This window comes from Manis pentadactyla, chromosome 4, assembly GCF_030020395.1.
Source record: "Manis pentadactyla isolate mManPen7 chromosome 4, mManPen7.hap1, whole genome shotgun sequence".
NCBI classification, from domain to species: Eukaryota; Metazoa; Chordata; class Mammalia; order Pholidota; family Manidae; genus Manis; species Manis pentadactyla.
The window spans coordinates 50,834,245-50,850,675 of record NC_080022.1 but is presented as its reverse complement, the minus strand read 5'-3'; the positions used below and the strand labels follow the sequence as shown (position 1 = coordinate 50,850,675).

Genomic DNA, 16,431 nt, shown 5'->3' with positions numbered 1-16,431 from the left:
ACACATTTCCCTAGAACTTAGAAATTCTTGCTATGTCTTTTTTCCCTCATAAATTTTACCTCAAGAATCTCATCCTCTGGCTGTAGGAGGTTCAGTGTATCAACAGGACCACCTGGAGCAATTGAAGAGATATAATGGTGCCCATCAAAGGAATCCACTTCCATGCCAAGCCTCAGAGTGTGAATGGGCAGCAGCTGCAGCAAAACACAGAATAACATCAAATGGGACAAGGTCGTATCCATCAATCCTCCATCAAATATTATTTTGACACAAAATAACCACTTCTTGAATCAGATCACCAAACCTCTTGAATCAGATCCCAAAAGAGGACAAGAACAGGATAACAAGCCATGGAAATACAAAGTCATTTGTCTTCTTCTTCTCACTCTACTTTTCCTGTCAGAATCCCTAGGAATGGAGAAATTCATTTACTAAATCCTGCTTTCAATTGTAAGTAACAGGCACTCCAAACTTTCTATAGTTATGTATTCTGTGTTTTACTTTTCTGCAGAGCTTCCCACCCTCCAGAACATTCTAGCTCCCCTGTATGATCTAATTTCCATGAAGCCCTTCCTGGTATCTGAGTTAATGCACCTCTTTCTGGGGACCCTGTCACAGCTCACAACGTACTGTGTTTAAAACTCCTATTGTCTTGGTTGTTCCCCTTGCTTGAGTGCAGTCTTTATTCTTTCTCTCTATAATCTCAGAATCTGAATAGTACCAGGCACTAAACATGGGCTCACTGAATGTTATTTGAACTAATCCCTGAAAGATGGTACCTCCCTCAAGAAGTCCTTTTCCATCTCACCAACTCAAGTGCAAACAATTTTTGATTTTGAGGGAGACATAGGTGTGTAATAAGGATGGCAATCATTATTCCACTCTAGGATGGAAGCCATTGGCTTAAAAGAATTCATATGGGCTCAGATATGAGTCAAGGGTTAAGAAACTCCAGTCAATGTCAAAGAAAAGATATGAGTATCTTAGTGTTGTGGGTTGTAAAGGTCAAAGGCATTCCCTAAACTCCATTCCCTTGACTTTTAAAGGTGGAGCTAATGATTTCTTGTTGTGGCTGTATAAATTCAAATATGGTAAATGGTGCTAATTATGATGTGTATCTCCTATATCAATAGTCTGTTTATCTAAACTTACCAGGCCCGCCTCTAACTGTACGCCTGGTAAGGAGAAAACCCTACACAAGGTGGCAATGCATGCACAGCACGGCTCCTTCCCTCCTGTTCTCCGTGATCCCTATCTCTGAGCTTGTCACCTCCACTTAGTCATCTGCTCTGGATCCCCAGAGTCCCCAAGGCCTTGCTGCATCTGGGGCTTATTTCCATCCCACTACAGACACAGAGACAAATGTGAAGTGGCAAGCAGTCTCGCTAAGACCTCAAGACTTAAAATAGACATAAGAGACTTCTAGACCTGGGCTAATTTTCTGAAAATTAAGTGCTCTTGATCGTGAAGCACTTCAGGATCGACACCATTTCTGGCAATAAGATATCCCAGCACTCTAAATGGAAGGTTAATATTTTGTTTAGTCTTGTTCTTACTCTGTGATTTCTTTATTTCCCACTGTTGCCAGCTCATTTTCTCATCTAGTCATTGTACCAAATCATATATATCAAGCAGAAGGAGATATGAGTGTTTTTTTCTTTAGTAGTAAAAGGTGAATAAGAACTCTCAGACAAATGTTTCTGTAATAAGAGTTTACCCATCCATTCCTGTCAACTCTCTTCCTCCCATTATCTATGAGGCAAACACTAGGGCAGAGAGTGGTCACTGGGTCCACCCAAAGGTCATCTCCAGTGGTGTGCTGAAGCCTGCTTATGAGAGCAGATTGTTCAATTTTCAGGAATTTTGAAAGCCAGTTATTAAATATAACCTTTATTAAAAATTAAATTGTATATGGTTACAATTAAAATCCCATTAAAAATAAATATAATAAGTACTCAAAATCTGTTACCTCCTAATTATTTTTACATTTTATCTATATTCTTGAAGTGGCTTCTATCTGTTACACATGTTGGTGGAAAGACTCAACCTAAGAACTTAGAGAATACTAAAATGTAAACAACTGAAAAAAAACAGATGAAATGGTTGATCTGTTTAGCTGCTAAATGCAGCAGGGCTGGGTAATTAAATAGTCCTGATACACCACAGAAACCTGCACCAATGAAGTGCCAATGTCAATCAATTACCAATTCAGTGTTCAGTGATGTCCTTTTGGTAGCATGAAATTTGCCGTGGTGGGACTATTTACACTACAGATATCAGTACACACTACAAACTGAGGCTGCTTTTTTTTTTGAGAGCTAGACATTTACCAGCATACTATGGACCTACAATCCAGTTTGAACATGAAATCCAGCATATAACAGGGTATAAACTATGTGCAAGGATTTGAGTTATGAACTGGAATTATAGGGTGAATGAAACAGTCTCTACCCCCATGGAACTAACATCTAGTGTTGGAAGAGAGACAAGAAACAAGCAAGAGAGCAAGCAGATATAAGCAAACAAGTAAATAATTCAACTAATTGTGGTAAATTCTATGAAGGAACTAATCTAGGTCAAGACATCAGATGCAACTGGTGGAATTTGGGCAAGTTGGTCAGAGTAGGTTTCTCAGAGATGGGGACATCTATGGTGAGGCTTGAAGAGTAAGAATGAGTCAGCCCCAGGAAGAACCTGATGGGCCACTGCCTGAGGAAGGTGAGTAAAAATGATAACTGATAAATTTTTGAGCAGCTGAGTAGATGATGGTAACAATTTCTGCATAGAAGTGCCCAAATTAAAACGAAGACATTGCTGTACCCACAGATCTTGGCTACTTACTTAATAATATGCTCCCATAAAAAAATTAAAGGATTAAATAAATAAATAAAACTCGAAGGTTGAGGAGGGAACTGATTCCAATCTCCCCTTCCAGCCCCCTTTACTAATCCTATATATTCACATGGTGGACTGCCAGGCCCCACCCAGACGGCACAGCTGAAGTCAGGAATATGTCGGGAGCACTGAGGACCAGCAGAGGCTCACTCATGGAATCCTTGCCTTGCCAGACACTGGTCTGTGCCCTTCTAGGCTAGACCCCCAGATACTTATACATACCACACACTCCCTAGAAGCTTAAACAGTGAATAAAATGCACATGCTCCATCTTCAATCATGCTGAACAAATAAGCCAGAAATGATGTTTACGAAACCTGTCAATCTGAAAGAGGCCTACCTAATATTAGTTCTGAACCTAAATCTGAGTACAGCTGGGTTTCTGAGACGTCATGTTACAGTGCTGCAGGCTTCTCTGCAGGAGCAGGACTGTTTAATTACCTGTCCCAGCTGCATTTAGCAACCAAACAAATCAACCATTTCATCTGTCTCTTTCAGTTGTCCACCCCTTCGGTATTCTGTGTTCTAAGAGAGCAGAGAGTGCTATAATGACAGCAGTGCATGCCACAGAAGATGATTGATGCTTTCACACACAGTGCATGTTATGCTTTTTGATGCTTATTCAATGTGCTTTGCAAAGGGTCCTACTTAAATTGACAAAGTTAATGAGCAGCAGGATTTTCATGATCCTGATATGACAAGTAAAGGACACAAGGGAAGTGTGACCACTATGTGAATTACTGACAGTGCTAAAATGGTGAAGATCAAATGAGATCAAGAAAGCTACAGGCCTTCAACCTGAGTGGAGAGACCTGTCATGAAACAAATCACAGCTCATTCATTTTGTTAAAAGCTTAACTTTTAGGACCCTAAAACAGGATACCAAAATGCTCAAGTGGGAATATAAATGATGTTACTCTAGGGAGGAAAGAAAACTTCTGGAGAGGAATAGATATCAGTGGGATGGGGGTATGTGCTTCTAAGAAAGAGGAACTCAAAACAGAACAGAAAGAACCCCAAAATTGGTTCCTGTAATACACACACACACACACACACACACACACACACAAAATAAAGATGTTAAATAGCCATTTATCTTTAAAGATTGGGTGGAGTTACTAAGTTTACCATAAATACAAAACAAACTTTCCAAGGATGTGGCTACAACTTTTAAACTAATGGTGAAACACAGCATAATGGCCTCCAAAGCTAGGAGTGTTCACTCAGAGGTTGTGCGAGACAATCAATCAATTAGAGCTTGATTTATACTAGTTTTTTCACCCATCTATAATTCTGAATAGTCTGAAAATACACTCTATGTACTCTGTTGTACAGAAATATACTGCAGGTTCTCTCCTGTTGCCAGAGTCAAGCATCAGTTGTCATTTATCACTGATGGTACCTGCCTGGCCCGAATGATATCTGAACTTCTGACACCTGATTTAACATTCTGCTCTTATGACTCTACCTTTGCTCTTGGTATTTCCTCAACCCAGAATATCCACTGTTATTTATCCAAACCCATTCTTCAGAGAATAGATCAAATGCCATCCTCCCAATAAACCTCCTTCATCCGTTCTGAAGAAGTAACATCTACCTTCTTTCATACATATAAGGCATGTTAGCATTATCTGAACAGTAATTCTCAATGGAGTATGGCAAGGAAAGGATCACAATTTCCCTTAGGGACCTCACCCCAAACCTACAGAATCAGAATATTGGTTGGGAGGAAAAAAACAGGTATGTGTATTTGAAAAAGCTCCTCTGATGTACCTGATTAAGCCACCTGCCCTACTAGAGGTCCTCTGCTACTACAGCTACTGGATTCTGTATCTTGTGTTCTCCACTCAGAAAGAGACCACAAAGCACAATTCACACACTTAAGAACCTTTATCAGTTGTTACCTCTGGGAAAAAAAACAAGGGGGCTGGGATGGAAGGCAAACATTTTTTGCAGCACATACTTCTGTAACTTCTTAATACTATGTCTTGTCCAAATATTATCAGTTCAAAAGAAAAATGAATGCCACAGGCTCCTAATCCTTGATTTATTTCTTATTTTGCCACTTACTAGCTGCATCTGATCTTGGGCAAGTCACATTAGCTGCCTGACAGTCTCCACATATTAAAAATGGAAGGAGGAAAGAGCTGCTAGCCAACAGGGTAACTGTGAGAAATACAGGAGGAAATGCATGTAAAAGCAAAGAACCGACCCTGGTAACCGAGTGGTACACCTACTGCACTGGCCCAGTACAACCCAATGCCTACAAATAATTTAGAAAGGAAATAAAGCCAAATGTGTTAGTCTGTCTTGTCAAAACCAGAGAACAGAACCTAGTATTTTTGTTTCCCATGTTGGGGACATTACTAATGTTCACTTCATATTACAATTGACAGCCAGCAGAAAGGTCACTGGAATGAGCTTACTGCTTCTCCCTCACAGTGCTGTGATTATCTTTATAGTAAACACTTGCCAAGAAAGCCATTTCTAGACATGCAAGTCTGTCCAGATGCGGGAAAACTCTTGTTGTGTCATGATTAATGGCTTCCTAGAAGCAGTGCAGCTAATGCTTGAGCCAGTGTAATTTGCTTTCACCTCCCTCTTTCTGCACAACTCCATCCACTCAAAAGAAAACAGTATCTATTAACACTGGCCTGTAATATATGAAAATGCATCCCTTCAAGAATGGTGGCTACAGGGTGGTAAACCAAGTGACCACCTAAAGACAGCTAGGTCCTAGAATCACCAGCTATATCCATGAAACATGACTGTCCTAATCATAAGGCTGATGGGAAAGAGGAAAAACCTACATCCTTGACCTCAGATCTTGACACTGCCCCACTTAAAACCTTCCATGGTGCTACCGGGCACTGAGAATAAAACCAGGCTTATCACCGTGGATTCAAAGTCCTGTAGCCCCTGGTTTTCCTCACCAGCTCATTTAACAACATCCTAGTCTGCATAAAGTTTGACCCAGACATTTGGAAACAAAACAACTTCCATTCCTCCCTCACACTGGACCTCCCCCCCCCCCCACAGGACTGCTGTACCTACCACTCACCTGTTCCTTACCTCCCCAGGTTTTTAACTTCAAAACTGAGCTGAGAAGGACTTGAGCTGTCACTGTCTCTGTCTCTAAAGTGGCCTTCCCAGTTATGCTCTCATCATCATCCTGTGTGCTCCTTTGCATGAGTTCTTACGACCTACAACTATCTTACCAAGTTATTTTTTACTTGTTCATCATGCCTCTACCCAAGCCCAGAAGCTAAGCTTTATGAGAGCAAGGACCTTTTCTGTTTTGTTTCCAACAGTTGGTGGCAGTGTCTGATCTACAACAGGAGCTCAGTAAATATTTCAGGAATGAATGAAGGCATTCTAACCTGCAACCGGTCTCTGCTACTATGGAGTGGCTATGTAATTTGAGGTGAGTCATTCAACCTATGCAAACTTCAATAACCTCATTTATAAATGGCTTTGATAGGCTAAAGTCCCTTACATGTTATAGGGAAAAATGAGAAGCTACAGAGTTAATAACTAAACTCTCAATTATAAAGGGATTTTTAAAAATTTTGGCTCACTAAAATAAATAACCTATGGACATTTTAAATTAAGAAATCTATGTACAAAATAAGCAAACATGTATGATAATGTTTGTGGAAAAAGTATACATTCCTTCTTTCTCTCATACATATATTACACAGAAGGATACATATACTAGCTACAAATATGTTAACATATACAAGTAATAACTAAATATAAGAAAATAGTGCAATAACGAGTGACTCTTACAGTGCAAAAAATTTAAAAAGTAAAAAACCTTGCCAAAACAAAATTTCAATTAAATAATTAAATATTTTTAAATAGCTTATTTTTTTTTAAAGGAGCCTCAATAGGTCAGAGACTAAAGGTACTAGAAACATACAATGAGGACACAAAACCACCACTTACTGAACATTTCTTAGGTGTTGGCTCTGAGCTATATGAAGTAAGACACATATTAAATACATTTTATTTAATCTTCTACAACACAGGTATTATTCATATTCTGTAGAAGAATTAGATTGCTTATTTCACCTCCTAAAGTGTTTCCTCAAATGTCTCTTTCTTAATGAAGCCTTCCCTAGTCAAGATATCTACAACTGCAAACCTACACTGTTCTAAATTCCTTATCCATCTTCCCTGCCTTAATATTCTGCATGCACGTATCATCCATACTATCTAGGTTACTTAACTTACTTATTTTCTATCTCCCCAACTAAAATGTAACTTCTACAAGGCAGGGATTTTCTTCTGCTTTGTTCTTTTCTGAAACCCCAGCACCTAGAAGAGGACCTGGCACAGAATAGATAATAATAAATATTTAATGAATGAATGAATGCACAGCTGAATGTACTGGTGAGTTTCTAAGAGGTGATTCTAGAAGTCTGTTTGACTCAAAGCCTTTCTACACCTTTATACCAGAGTTGCTGAGTACAAATATATACATTGCATAGAAATTGATCAAGAAAGAAAATAAAATTATTAAGACTGGTGGCAAGCAACTAGGGAATAAAGGTTGAGAGAGAGCATCTTCTGCCTAAAAAAGGACAGTGACATTAAGACGTACACAAAGTGTGGTATTATCTTTTTTTTACTTATTATAGAATATGATGATACAGGGTCTTATGGCTTCAAATGTAGAAGGACAGATAACTAAAGCTGAACTGATGATGAACTAAGTCTGAGCTAAGGAGTGTTTCTCCCAAAGACATCTCTTGAGTGTTAAAGCTTTATGTGCAAGGAAGCTACAAGCTAATCAGGAAACCTCTGAAGAGCAAAGCAAAGATTTCACAGCCCCAAAGTACTGAGGAGATAGAAGTGGAGTTCAAGTTCTACCAGAGAGAGGCGACTGGTAAACACCCCAGATCATGGGGAATTTCTGGAAGGCTATATCTTAGGAGCAAAGGCAAACCAGACAGAGTCTGAACCTTATCAGAACTGTACCTCTGCCTTGTCTCAGAGATGATTACCCATGCCCACACCTATCCCTCACTCCTGCCTGTCACCCCCCACACAATCTGCTTATTAGAAGAGTGAGTCTTCTGGACAGACTCTCATAATAGCTCATAATATCACCTGAAGCCTTTTGTAGTTGTCATACATAATACTGGATATTCAATCAAATTATAGGATGTTGAAAGAGAGAACCAAATCACCATAACAAGAGAAAACATCAAACAACAGAAACATATCCCAGTTTGATCCTGATTCTAGAATTAATTATTTAAAGTTCTTATAAGCTATGATAATATATTCAAGAAATGGAAAGATGGGAAATATTTTTTTAATTGAGAATTCCACCAAAGAATTATAATCTAAAAATGAATAAAACAAATTCCAGAATAGAAAAATATAACAACTAAAATTAAGGACTCAATGGATGGACTTTAGAGCAGATTAGGTGGAGGAAATTTAGTAAACTGGAAGACAGTTAAATAGAAAATATCCAATATCTAAGAGTTTGGTGTAAATAATTTTAGGGAAAAGTATCACTGATCCTTATGAATAATAATAAAAATAATAACAACATCCTACTATGTGCTTGCAAGTATTCTTGGCACATTATATTTAGTTCCTATACTTCCCACCAGATAGATATTAATCTATTAATATCTCCTTTTTCTAGGTAACTGAGACATAGAGTTTAGACAATTTCCCAAGCTAGTGAACAAGATAAAACAAAATTTGAACTCGGGCAACATGGCTCCAGACTCCATGTAATCAGTAACTATACCGTAGCAATTAATAACAATTGATGTTTGGTAAGATATTTAATTTCCTACTTTCACTTTGAATTAAATCCCTCTCAAGACATTTGGAGGGCATTAGTCATTAGTGACTACTCTAATGTAAAGATGACTTTGAAAATAATTTAAAATTAACTATAAGTTGTCCATGTTGCTTTTATATTGCACATCTGAGGAAAGCTTGGTCAGTTGGCCCACACAGGCACAGCAAGGGAAGGACTCAAATTGCAGGTTATCTTAGAAGTAAAGAAATATAGTGTCACTCTTAAAAATCCAAACCTATAAAGTAACAGCACATGTAATATAAAATTATGGAAGAAAAATACTCATGACAAATATTCAAAGAAGGAAATGGTGGAACTATCTAGAGATAATTTCTTGTGAAACCCACATGGGACCCGGAAAACTCATTTCGAAGGCTGCATGTGACAGCAGAGTTTAAGCTGGGTTCAGCTCATATACCCATGTAGGATGACAGTGTTAACTTCTGAAATTATACCCTCAAGAAAACCTTCCCTTTCTCATCATTTGTTGAGAAAGCCACCTAGAACGTCAAATACACTGCTTTGGAATTATAAAATTAATGTGCAGTGAGAGAACACTAAAAATGTTGGAAGAAACTGTAAAACTTACCTTCTGGCATTTTGCCATTAGAAATAAAGTTCTCACTACAAATTTTTTTAAGTTCAAGAAAAAACACTGCCTATAAACAATTTTTATGTCCTTAAACATCAGGGACCTGAAGAACATTTTTTGTCTATATTTGTGGTCTTAATTTTTAGGAAAACATTTTTAAAGGCCTCCTTATACTATCTGAAAAGTGAGCACACTGTATATAACATTACTCTGCATGCTACTTGGAAGGTGGGCAAAGCAGTTAAACCTGGGTTCTGGCTTCTGGAAGTGGAACAAGGAACCCTATCCTCTTCCTGGGATTATCTAACCATCACCTTTCCTAACAGTGCAAACCTACTGAATTGCCAGAAAACATCCAAGACTTACTTCTGGAAATTTCAGGTCAGCATGAATTTCATTTCTTTGACAAGAACTTAGAGGAAGTTCTTTAAACAATGAAAAACTGGTAATGTTCTTTATAAAAACACTTACCTTTGAATATTTCTGTAATTCAGCATCATCTGCGATCTGTGTGTCCAAAGTAGCGACCTAAATTTACAAGAAAAAAATATTCCCAATTATTTGTAAAAGTATAGCTTTATTTCTTCTTAGGTTTTCTGAAAAAAGTCTATAAATTCTATGTACTGATAACTCCATTTCACCTGCAGTCTAATCTCTTTTCTCTACTTCTAAAATCCCTAAGTATAACACATAATGTAAAATTATCAGAGAATGTTTGCTTTTTGTTAATGTTTTTCACAGCAATCTTTCCTCCAAATATATTCAAAAGTTGAACAAGGTGTTAGACAAATACATATACTATATTTTTTAATCCATGACCCTACAATTTTAATATAGTCTTCCATTATACTGAATCCATACAAATTGTACTCTTTTGACAAGACCAAGACTATAGTCATTTTTACTTTTAGGTTCAGAGCTTAAAACAAAGTTTGCAAAGTCAGTAAAGTCAGCCTAGTTTGGAAAAACTGAAGCATCGGACTTTCCACAGCAACATCAACCACTTCCCTAGGACAAGCACCTGGCAACAGCACAAATAGAAAGACCTGGACTGGTGGGCATCTCATGGACTACTGAAAGCTTTTAATCTTGGCCTAAAACTATTGTTCTAAGCTTCTGTGATGGACATCCACAGAAGTGAATTCCTTGCAAGCAAAATTTTATTGATGATTTGCATCTTAAGTTGTTATGATATATAGTGAGTGCATCGGGAGGGAGGGGATAAGTTAAACAATGATCCGATTAAAGTTTCTAAAAGTACTAGATGTCAGATAAATAGACCCTAAAAGAAAATAAACATCAGAGTACATGCATGAAGGCATGCATTCATTCATCTTGCCAGATATCTCTTTTCTGCTCCTCATCCCTCTGAACAGGCAACAACTCAATGAAGAAGCTGTAACTTTAAATTTCCAACTGCAAATTCTGTCTCCTTTGTAGCCCTTCTGTTATAACCTCACCATCTGATAAATAAACTTGGAAAGGTAGTTACGAGGAAGAAATTTTAGCAAAAAAGAGCCCATCACAAAAATGGCCATTTATAAATAATGGTACACCAAATTATTTTGACTATCAAACCACTCAGGATAGTGAAAAAGATCATTTGCTAGCTGATAGCCTAATGTCAAAAAGCATTCAAAATTTCTGAAGTAAAGAAGCTGTAGTTCATGAAGACTGACAGTGAGTACAAAGTTAACAAGTATGTGTTTTAACTCATCTTAATGACATTGGAAATTTTCTGACAATAGATAGTGGCTATACAAGCTGAACCAAAAAGAGAAAGAAATCTCCAACCAGCCAAGTACTAATGATAAACATATGTAAGAAAATGTGAATGACAATAGAAATTTAACAGAATATTTTATTACTAATGCATTTAGTGAACGCTGTAGAGGCTTTTCTAAGCACAGCTTTCTGCTTTCATGCAGATTCATATGGGGAAATGTAATCAATCCCTTACTCAATGAATCTAATAACAGGTGAAAGGAAGTCTAGTGGACCACTGGCACTATAAACTAATACCTAACCTAAATGACTTCCTGTTCTCCCAAGTACATTTGATAATCATTCTTTCACTTTGGTCATAAAACTGTAAAATTCTCTGTGAAACATAGGACTAATATCCATAGCCCTTACACTGAACAATAAAACAACAGATCATAAAAGCAATCATAAAAATGCCAGCAATTTTAAGCAACTGATACAGGTTATAAATTTAAAGGCAAGCCTACTCTCTCCTAAGATTTTCAAATGTTTTCAAAATGAACTGAATGTCTGCTAAACATAACTGAAACTTGTGTGCAGTCCTAAACTGTTCCTGCAGCTTAAAATGTTAAAAAAAGAAAGAAGGAATGGAAGAGAGAAAGAGAAAGAGGAAGGCAGGGAGGGAGAAAACCAACTGATTGATCCAATAGGGAAGAAAGGCAGGAGGGAAAAATATAGGCAGACTGGCTAGTCTTAGATTTCTTTAAGTTGTAGTGTTAAGAGTTTGAAGTGACATGAAACATTAGTGTTTTCTATTAGAACATTTTAACATACCATTACTTCATAGTCAGGGCCCAATAGGTTTTCCCATCTGGATTTCAGCTCATTTTCTTGAGAGAACAGGACACCTTCTGGATTAAAAAAAAAAAAAATGTTGAAGCTACTGTGAGCCATACACTGCTAAAATCTTGAATACTGAACTACTAAATTCTTCAATAATAGTGCAGTTTCAGTAAGTAAAAGGGAAATGAATAAAAAGGAAAATGCATTAACTTAGCTCTATGAGGTAAAGTAAATCAGAGGTAACTTGCAAGGCTAAAGCAAAATGTAAAGACAGCTATGACCAAATTATGAAGGGGATGTTGTTCTCAAGGAATATTTTAAAGGGAAGAGGAAATGGTGAGTTATAAATGAAATTTGAATTATATATAGTTCATACATAAACATCCTATAGATTACAAGTAAAACGCACCTAGCTTTGTTTTATAACATATTAAGACAAACAAGGATTTAATTTAAATGTTAATCACTTCAAAGTAGTACCTTTCACTCACACACAGGAAAAATAAAAACTTATCAAGATACCTTTACCATCAACTAGGCATATCAATACAATCCTGTTAAATTTTTCCCTTGGGCAGAGGTAAAGGCTTATGTGATTTAATTCCACCAGTGAGATGCATGAGCTTTAATATAATAGAAACTTTGGTCTTTCATGGTTACTTGGTTATCATATTTTTATGATTTTCTTACATGAGTGTAATATTGCTTTTATTGCATATGGAAGATAACAATGACTAAAACAGATATTAAAAGTACTGCCTGTCCTCCATATGATCTTAGCTAGAAGCTTAGTGCATAGCCTGTAGTCTGAATAATGCCTAAAAGGCAAAAGTCAAAGTACTAAAACTATAATTTCAACTTACATGCATAGCAATAGCAGAAAATAAACAAGACTCCACCTTTTTTTAAGTTAAAGAAAAACTCAATTTTGTCACAAGATTGGACAAGTCACAGAACATATCACAACGGACATAACCATCTGTCTCAAATCAAATGTAACTTGCTGTATCAGCTCTTTCAGTCTTCAGCACAGACAGCTCATCTTGGATGCATATAATGCTTATTATATAACATAAATCATTCATTAAGTAAAACAGGCTAACTTCAGAAATCAGAGACTAAGACTAATGAATACTAAAGAATTTAAATTACTAGATTTACAAAAGAATATCCATGAAATAATGATATTAACTTACATGCTAGATTACATTTAAGGAATAACTAACCAAAGATCCTACTAGAAATAAGAAAATCATTTGTGTGGACTCGGCATCTTTGTGCCTATTCCTGTTAACATTTCCACAAGAACTTAAAGAGTTCTATCAACTTGCCTATTACATTTTCTCCAGATAGCACCTTCTTATCTGGTAAGCTAATTTGAACACAATTTGCAATGTGTTGGTTGAATTGTAAGCTTAAAAAATATGATGTCATTAAAGATGATACACCATACACATGTATAAAATGATAGTTTACCTACAATTCTTTTTACTATATTTTTACCTTTCACTCATACAATGAAAGCATAGATGGTAAGTAATGAGTTTTAAAGCACAGCATTATAGGGGATTTGGAATAAAGATGGTGGCATAAGAAGGGAGGCACAAACCTCGTCCTAAAATCACATAAAAAACACAAAAATAGAGCAAATACAAGTAATCCTGAAAAAGTGACCCAAAGACTAAAGAACAGACTGCCTGCATCTGGAGAAAAAGAGCAGACCTCACAGAAAAGGATAAAGTAGCAAAGCTGTGATCTGGCAGGACCCAAGCCTTCCCCCAACCGGCTCCAGCCCACAGGCAGGAGGAAGAGAAACAGAGTAGGGAGGGAGTAGAAGCCCAGGACTGCTGAATACCCAGCCCTGGAGATCTCCTCTGGGAACACGAACCCACATTACACGGTGCTCTGGAAATCAGTGGGGTTGGAAAGCAAAGACAGGTAGAATATTCAGAGAGACTGAGATTCCAGCCACTTGTGGAGAACAGGTATGCACAACCAGCCCACATGGGAAAAAAGATAGGAAGGCAGTTTGAAAGACTCCCCAGCCATGAGAGGGGCACTAAAGGTGCAAAGACTACACAGAGCTCACTGCTCAGAAGAAAGGGCAGATGGGCAAAATCATCCTGGCACACTCAGCTCAGCAGGTTGGGAACTCTCAGGGGCTTCAGACGCTCAAACCCCTGGCTGGCAGCACAGCCCTGAGGCACCCCCACTGTGGTATGCACCCTGCCACTCCTTCCTCCTGGTGGTGACAGGCCCCCTCACCTTCTGGCCCTGCCATCACGCCATGCCAGCCAGAGGATGGCCCTGCCTATAGCAGCTACAGGGACATAGCACAAAGACTCCACCCAGCATGCTTGGCCCCCTGGAACTGGCAGTGGAGGCAGGCACTACAGCCGAGGAGACAGGAAGCCATTCCAACGAGGTCTTTCCTCCTGGCAGGCAACAGTTCCATTCGTCAGTGACCTCTGCCAATGCTGCAGGTGGTTGGCAGTTCCAGAGTGGAACTTCTGGGCATGAGACAGCGCCACCTATACAAAATTATTTTTCCATAGGAAACATTAAAAAAATCAAACAGCAAAGGAATTGGTCCAAACAAAACTACAAGTAAAATGCCAGAAAGAGGGCTCACTGAAACAGAAATCACTGATCTTCTTGATACAGATTTCAAAATAAAACTCATAAACAAGATCACGGAGCTACAGAAAAATATTCAAGATCTCAGGGTGGACTTCAACAAAGAGATAGAAACTTTGAAAAATACACTATCTGAAATGAAACATAAAATGGAGGGATTTAAAAGATTAGATGAGGTAGAGGAGAAAGTAAATGAAAAAGAAATTAGAGAACAGGAAAACAAAGCTGAGGCACAGAGAAAAAAGGATCTCTAGGAATGAAAGAATAATAAGAGAGCTGTGTGACCAATCCAAATGGAACAATATTCACATTATAAGGGTACCAGAAAAAGAAGAGAGAGAAAGAGAGATAGAAAGTCTCTTTGAGGATCTAACTACCGAAAACTTCCCCAATCTGGGCAAGGAAAGAGTCTCTCAGGCCATGGAAGGGCAGAGATCTCCCAATACAAGGAACCCTAGGAAGACAACACTAATACATATAATAATTAAAATGGCAAAGATCAAGGACAAGGAGCAGCCAGAGAGAGAAAATGAAAATCACTTATAAAGGAAACCCCATCAGGATATCAGCAGATTTCTCAGCAGAAACCTCACAGGCCAGAATGGAGTGGCATGATATATTTAATGCAATGAAACAGAAAGGCCTCCAACCAAGAATACTCTATCTGGTAAGATTTTTATTTAAATTTGAAGCAGAAATTAAACAATTTCCAGATAAGCAAAAGTTGAGACAATTCACCACCCACAAACGATCTCAATAGTGTATCTTAAAGGGACTCCTCTAGATGGAAGTGCTCTTAAGGCTATATAGTTGTCACCAGAAAAAACAAAACCACAGTAAAGGAAGTGGATCAATTAATTACTAAGCAAATACAAAATTAAATCAACTACCCACAAAGTTAGTCAAGGAATACACAAAGAGTACACAATAAGACAACTAATATATGAAGAGTGGAGGAGGATGAAGAAAAAGAGGAGAGAAAAAAGAACCTTTTGATTATGTTTGAAATAGTACAAGTGAGTTAAGACAGACTCTTAGATAGTAAGGAAGCTGCCCTTGAAACTTCGGTAACCACGAATCTAAAGCCTGCAATGGCAGTAAGTACATATCTACTGATAATCACCCTAAATGTGAATGGACTGAATGCACCAATCAAAAGGCATAGAGTTACAGAATAGATAAAAAACATAAGACCCATCAACAGGCTGCCAATGAGACTCACTTCAAACCCACACAGACTAAAAAGGGATGGAAAAAGATATTTCATGTAAATAATAGGGAGAAAAAAGCAGGAGTAGCAGTACTTAGACAAAATAGACTTCAAAACAAAGAAAGTAAAAACAGAAAAGAAGGACATTACATAACGATAAAGAGGTCAGTCCAACAAGAGGATATAACCATTATAATTATCTATCCACCCAATATAGGAGCACCTAAATATGTGAAACAAATACTAACAGAATTAGAGGGGGAAACAGAATGCAATACATTTATTTTTGGAAACTTCAACACACCACTCACTCCAAAAGACACATCAACCACACAGAAAATAAGGAGACAGAGACACTGAACAATGCATTAGAACAGATGGATCTAAAAGACATCTACAGAACACTGCACCCAAAAACAGCAGTATACACATTCTTCTCAAGTGTACATGGAACATTTTCCAGAATAGATCACATACTAGGCAACAAAAAAGCCTCAGTAAATTCAAAAAGATTGAAATTGTGCCAACTAGCATCTCAGGACACGAAGCTATGAAATTAGAAATAAACTATGCAAAGAAAACAAAAAAGCCCATAAACACAAGGAGGCTTAACAGCATGCTCCTAAATAATCAATGGATCAATGACCAAATAAAAACAGAGATCAAGCAATATATGGAGACAAATGAAAACAAAAACTCAACAGCCCAAAACCTGTGGGA

At 37.6% G+C, this 16,431-nt stretch overlaps 1 protein-coding gene across 8 annotated transcripts in view; it reads right to left on the bottom strand.

The window, feature by feature from the left end:
- PATJ (PATJ crumbs cell polarity complex component) overlaps positions 1-16,431 on the bottom strand; it is a 392,045-nt gene that overhangs the window by 321,180 nt on the left and 54,434 nt on the right. For all 8 annotated transcript variants that reach the window (XM_057500268.1, XM_036911254.2, XM_057500269.1 and 5 more), the window contains exons 13-15: positions 11,856-11,932; positions 9,789-9,845; positions 60-194 (exon numbers count right to left, since the gene is read on the bottom strand). In XM_057500268.1, coding sequence (XP_057356251.1) covers positions 60-194; positions 9,789-9,845; positions 11,856-11,932 — 269 coding nt within the window. The remainder of the gene's footprint in view (positions 1-59; positions 195-9,788; positions 9,846-11,855; positions 11,933-16,431) is intronic.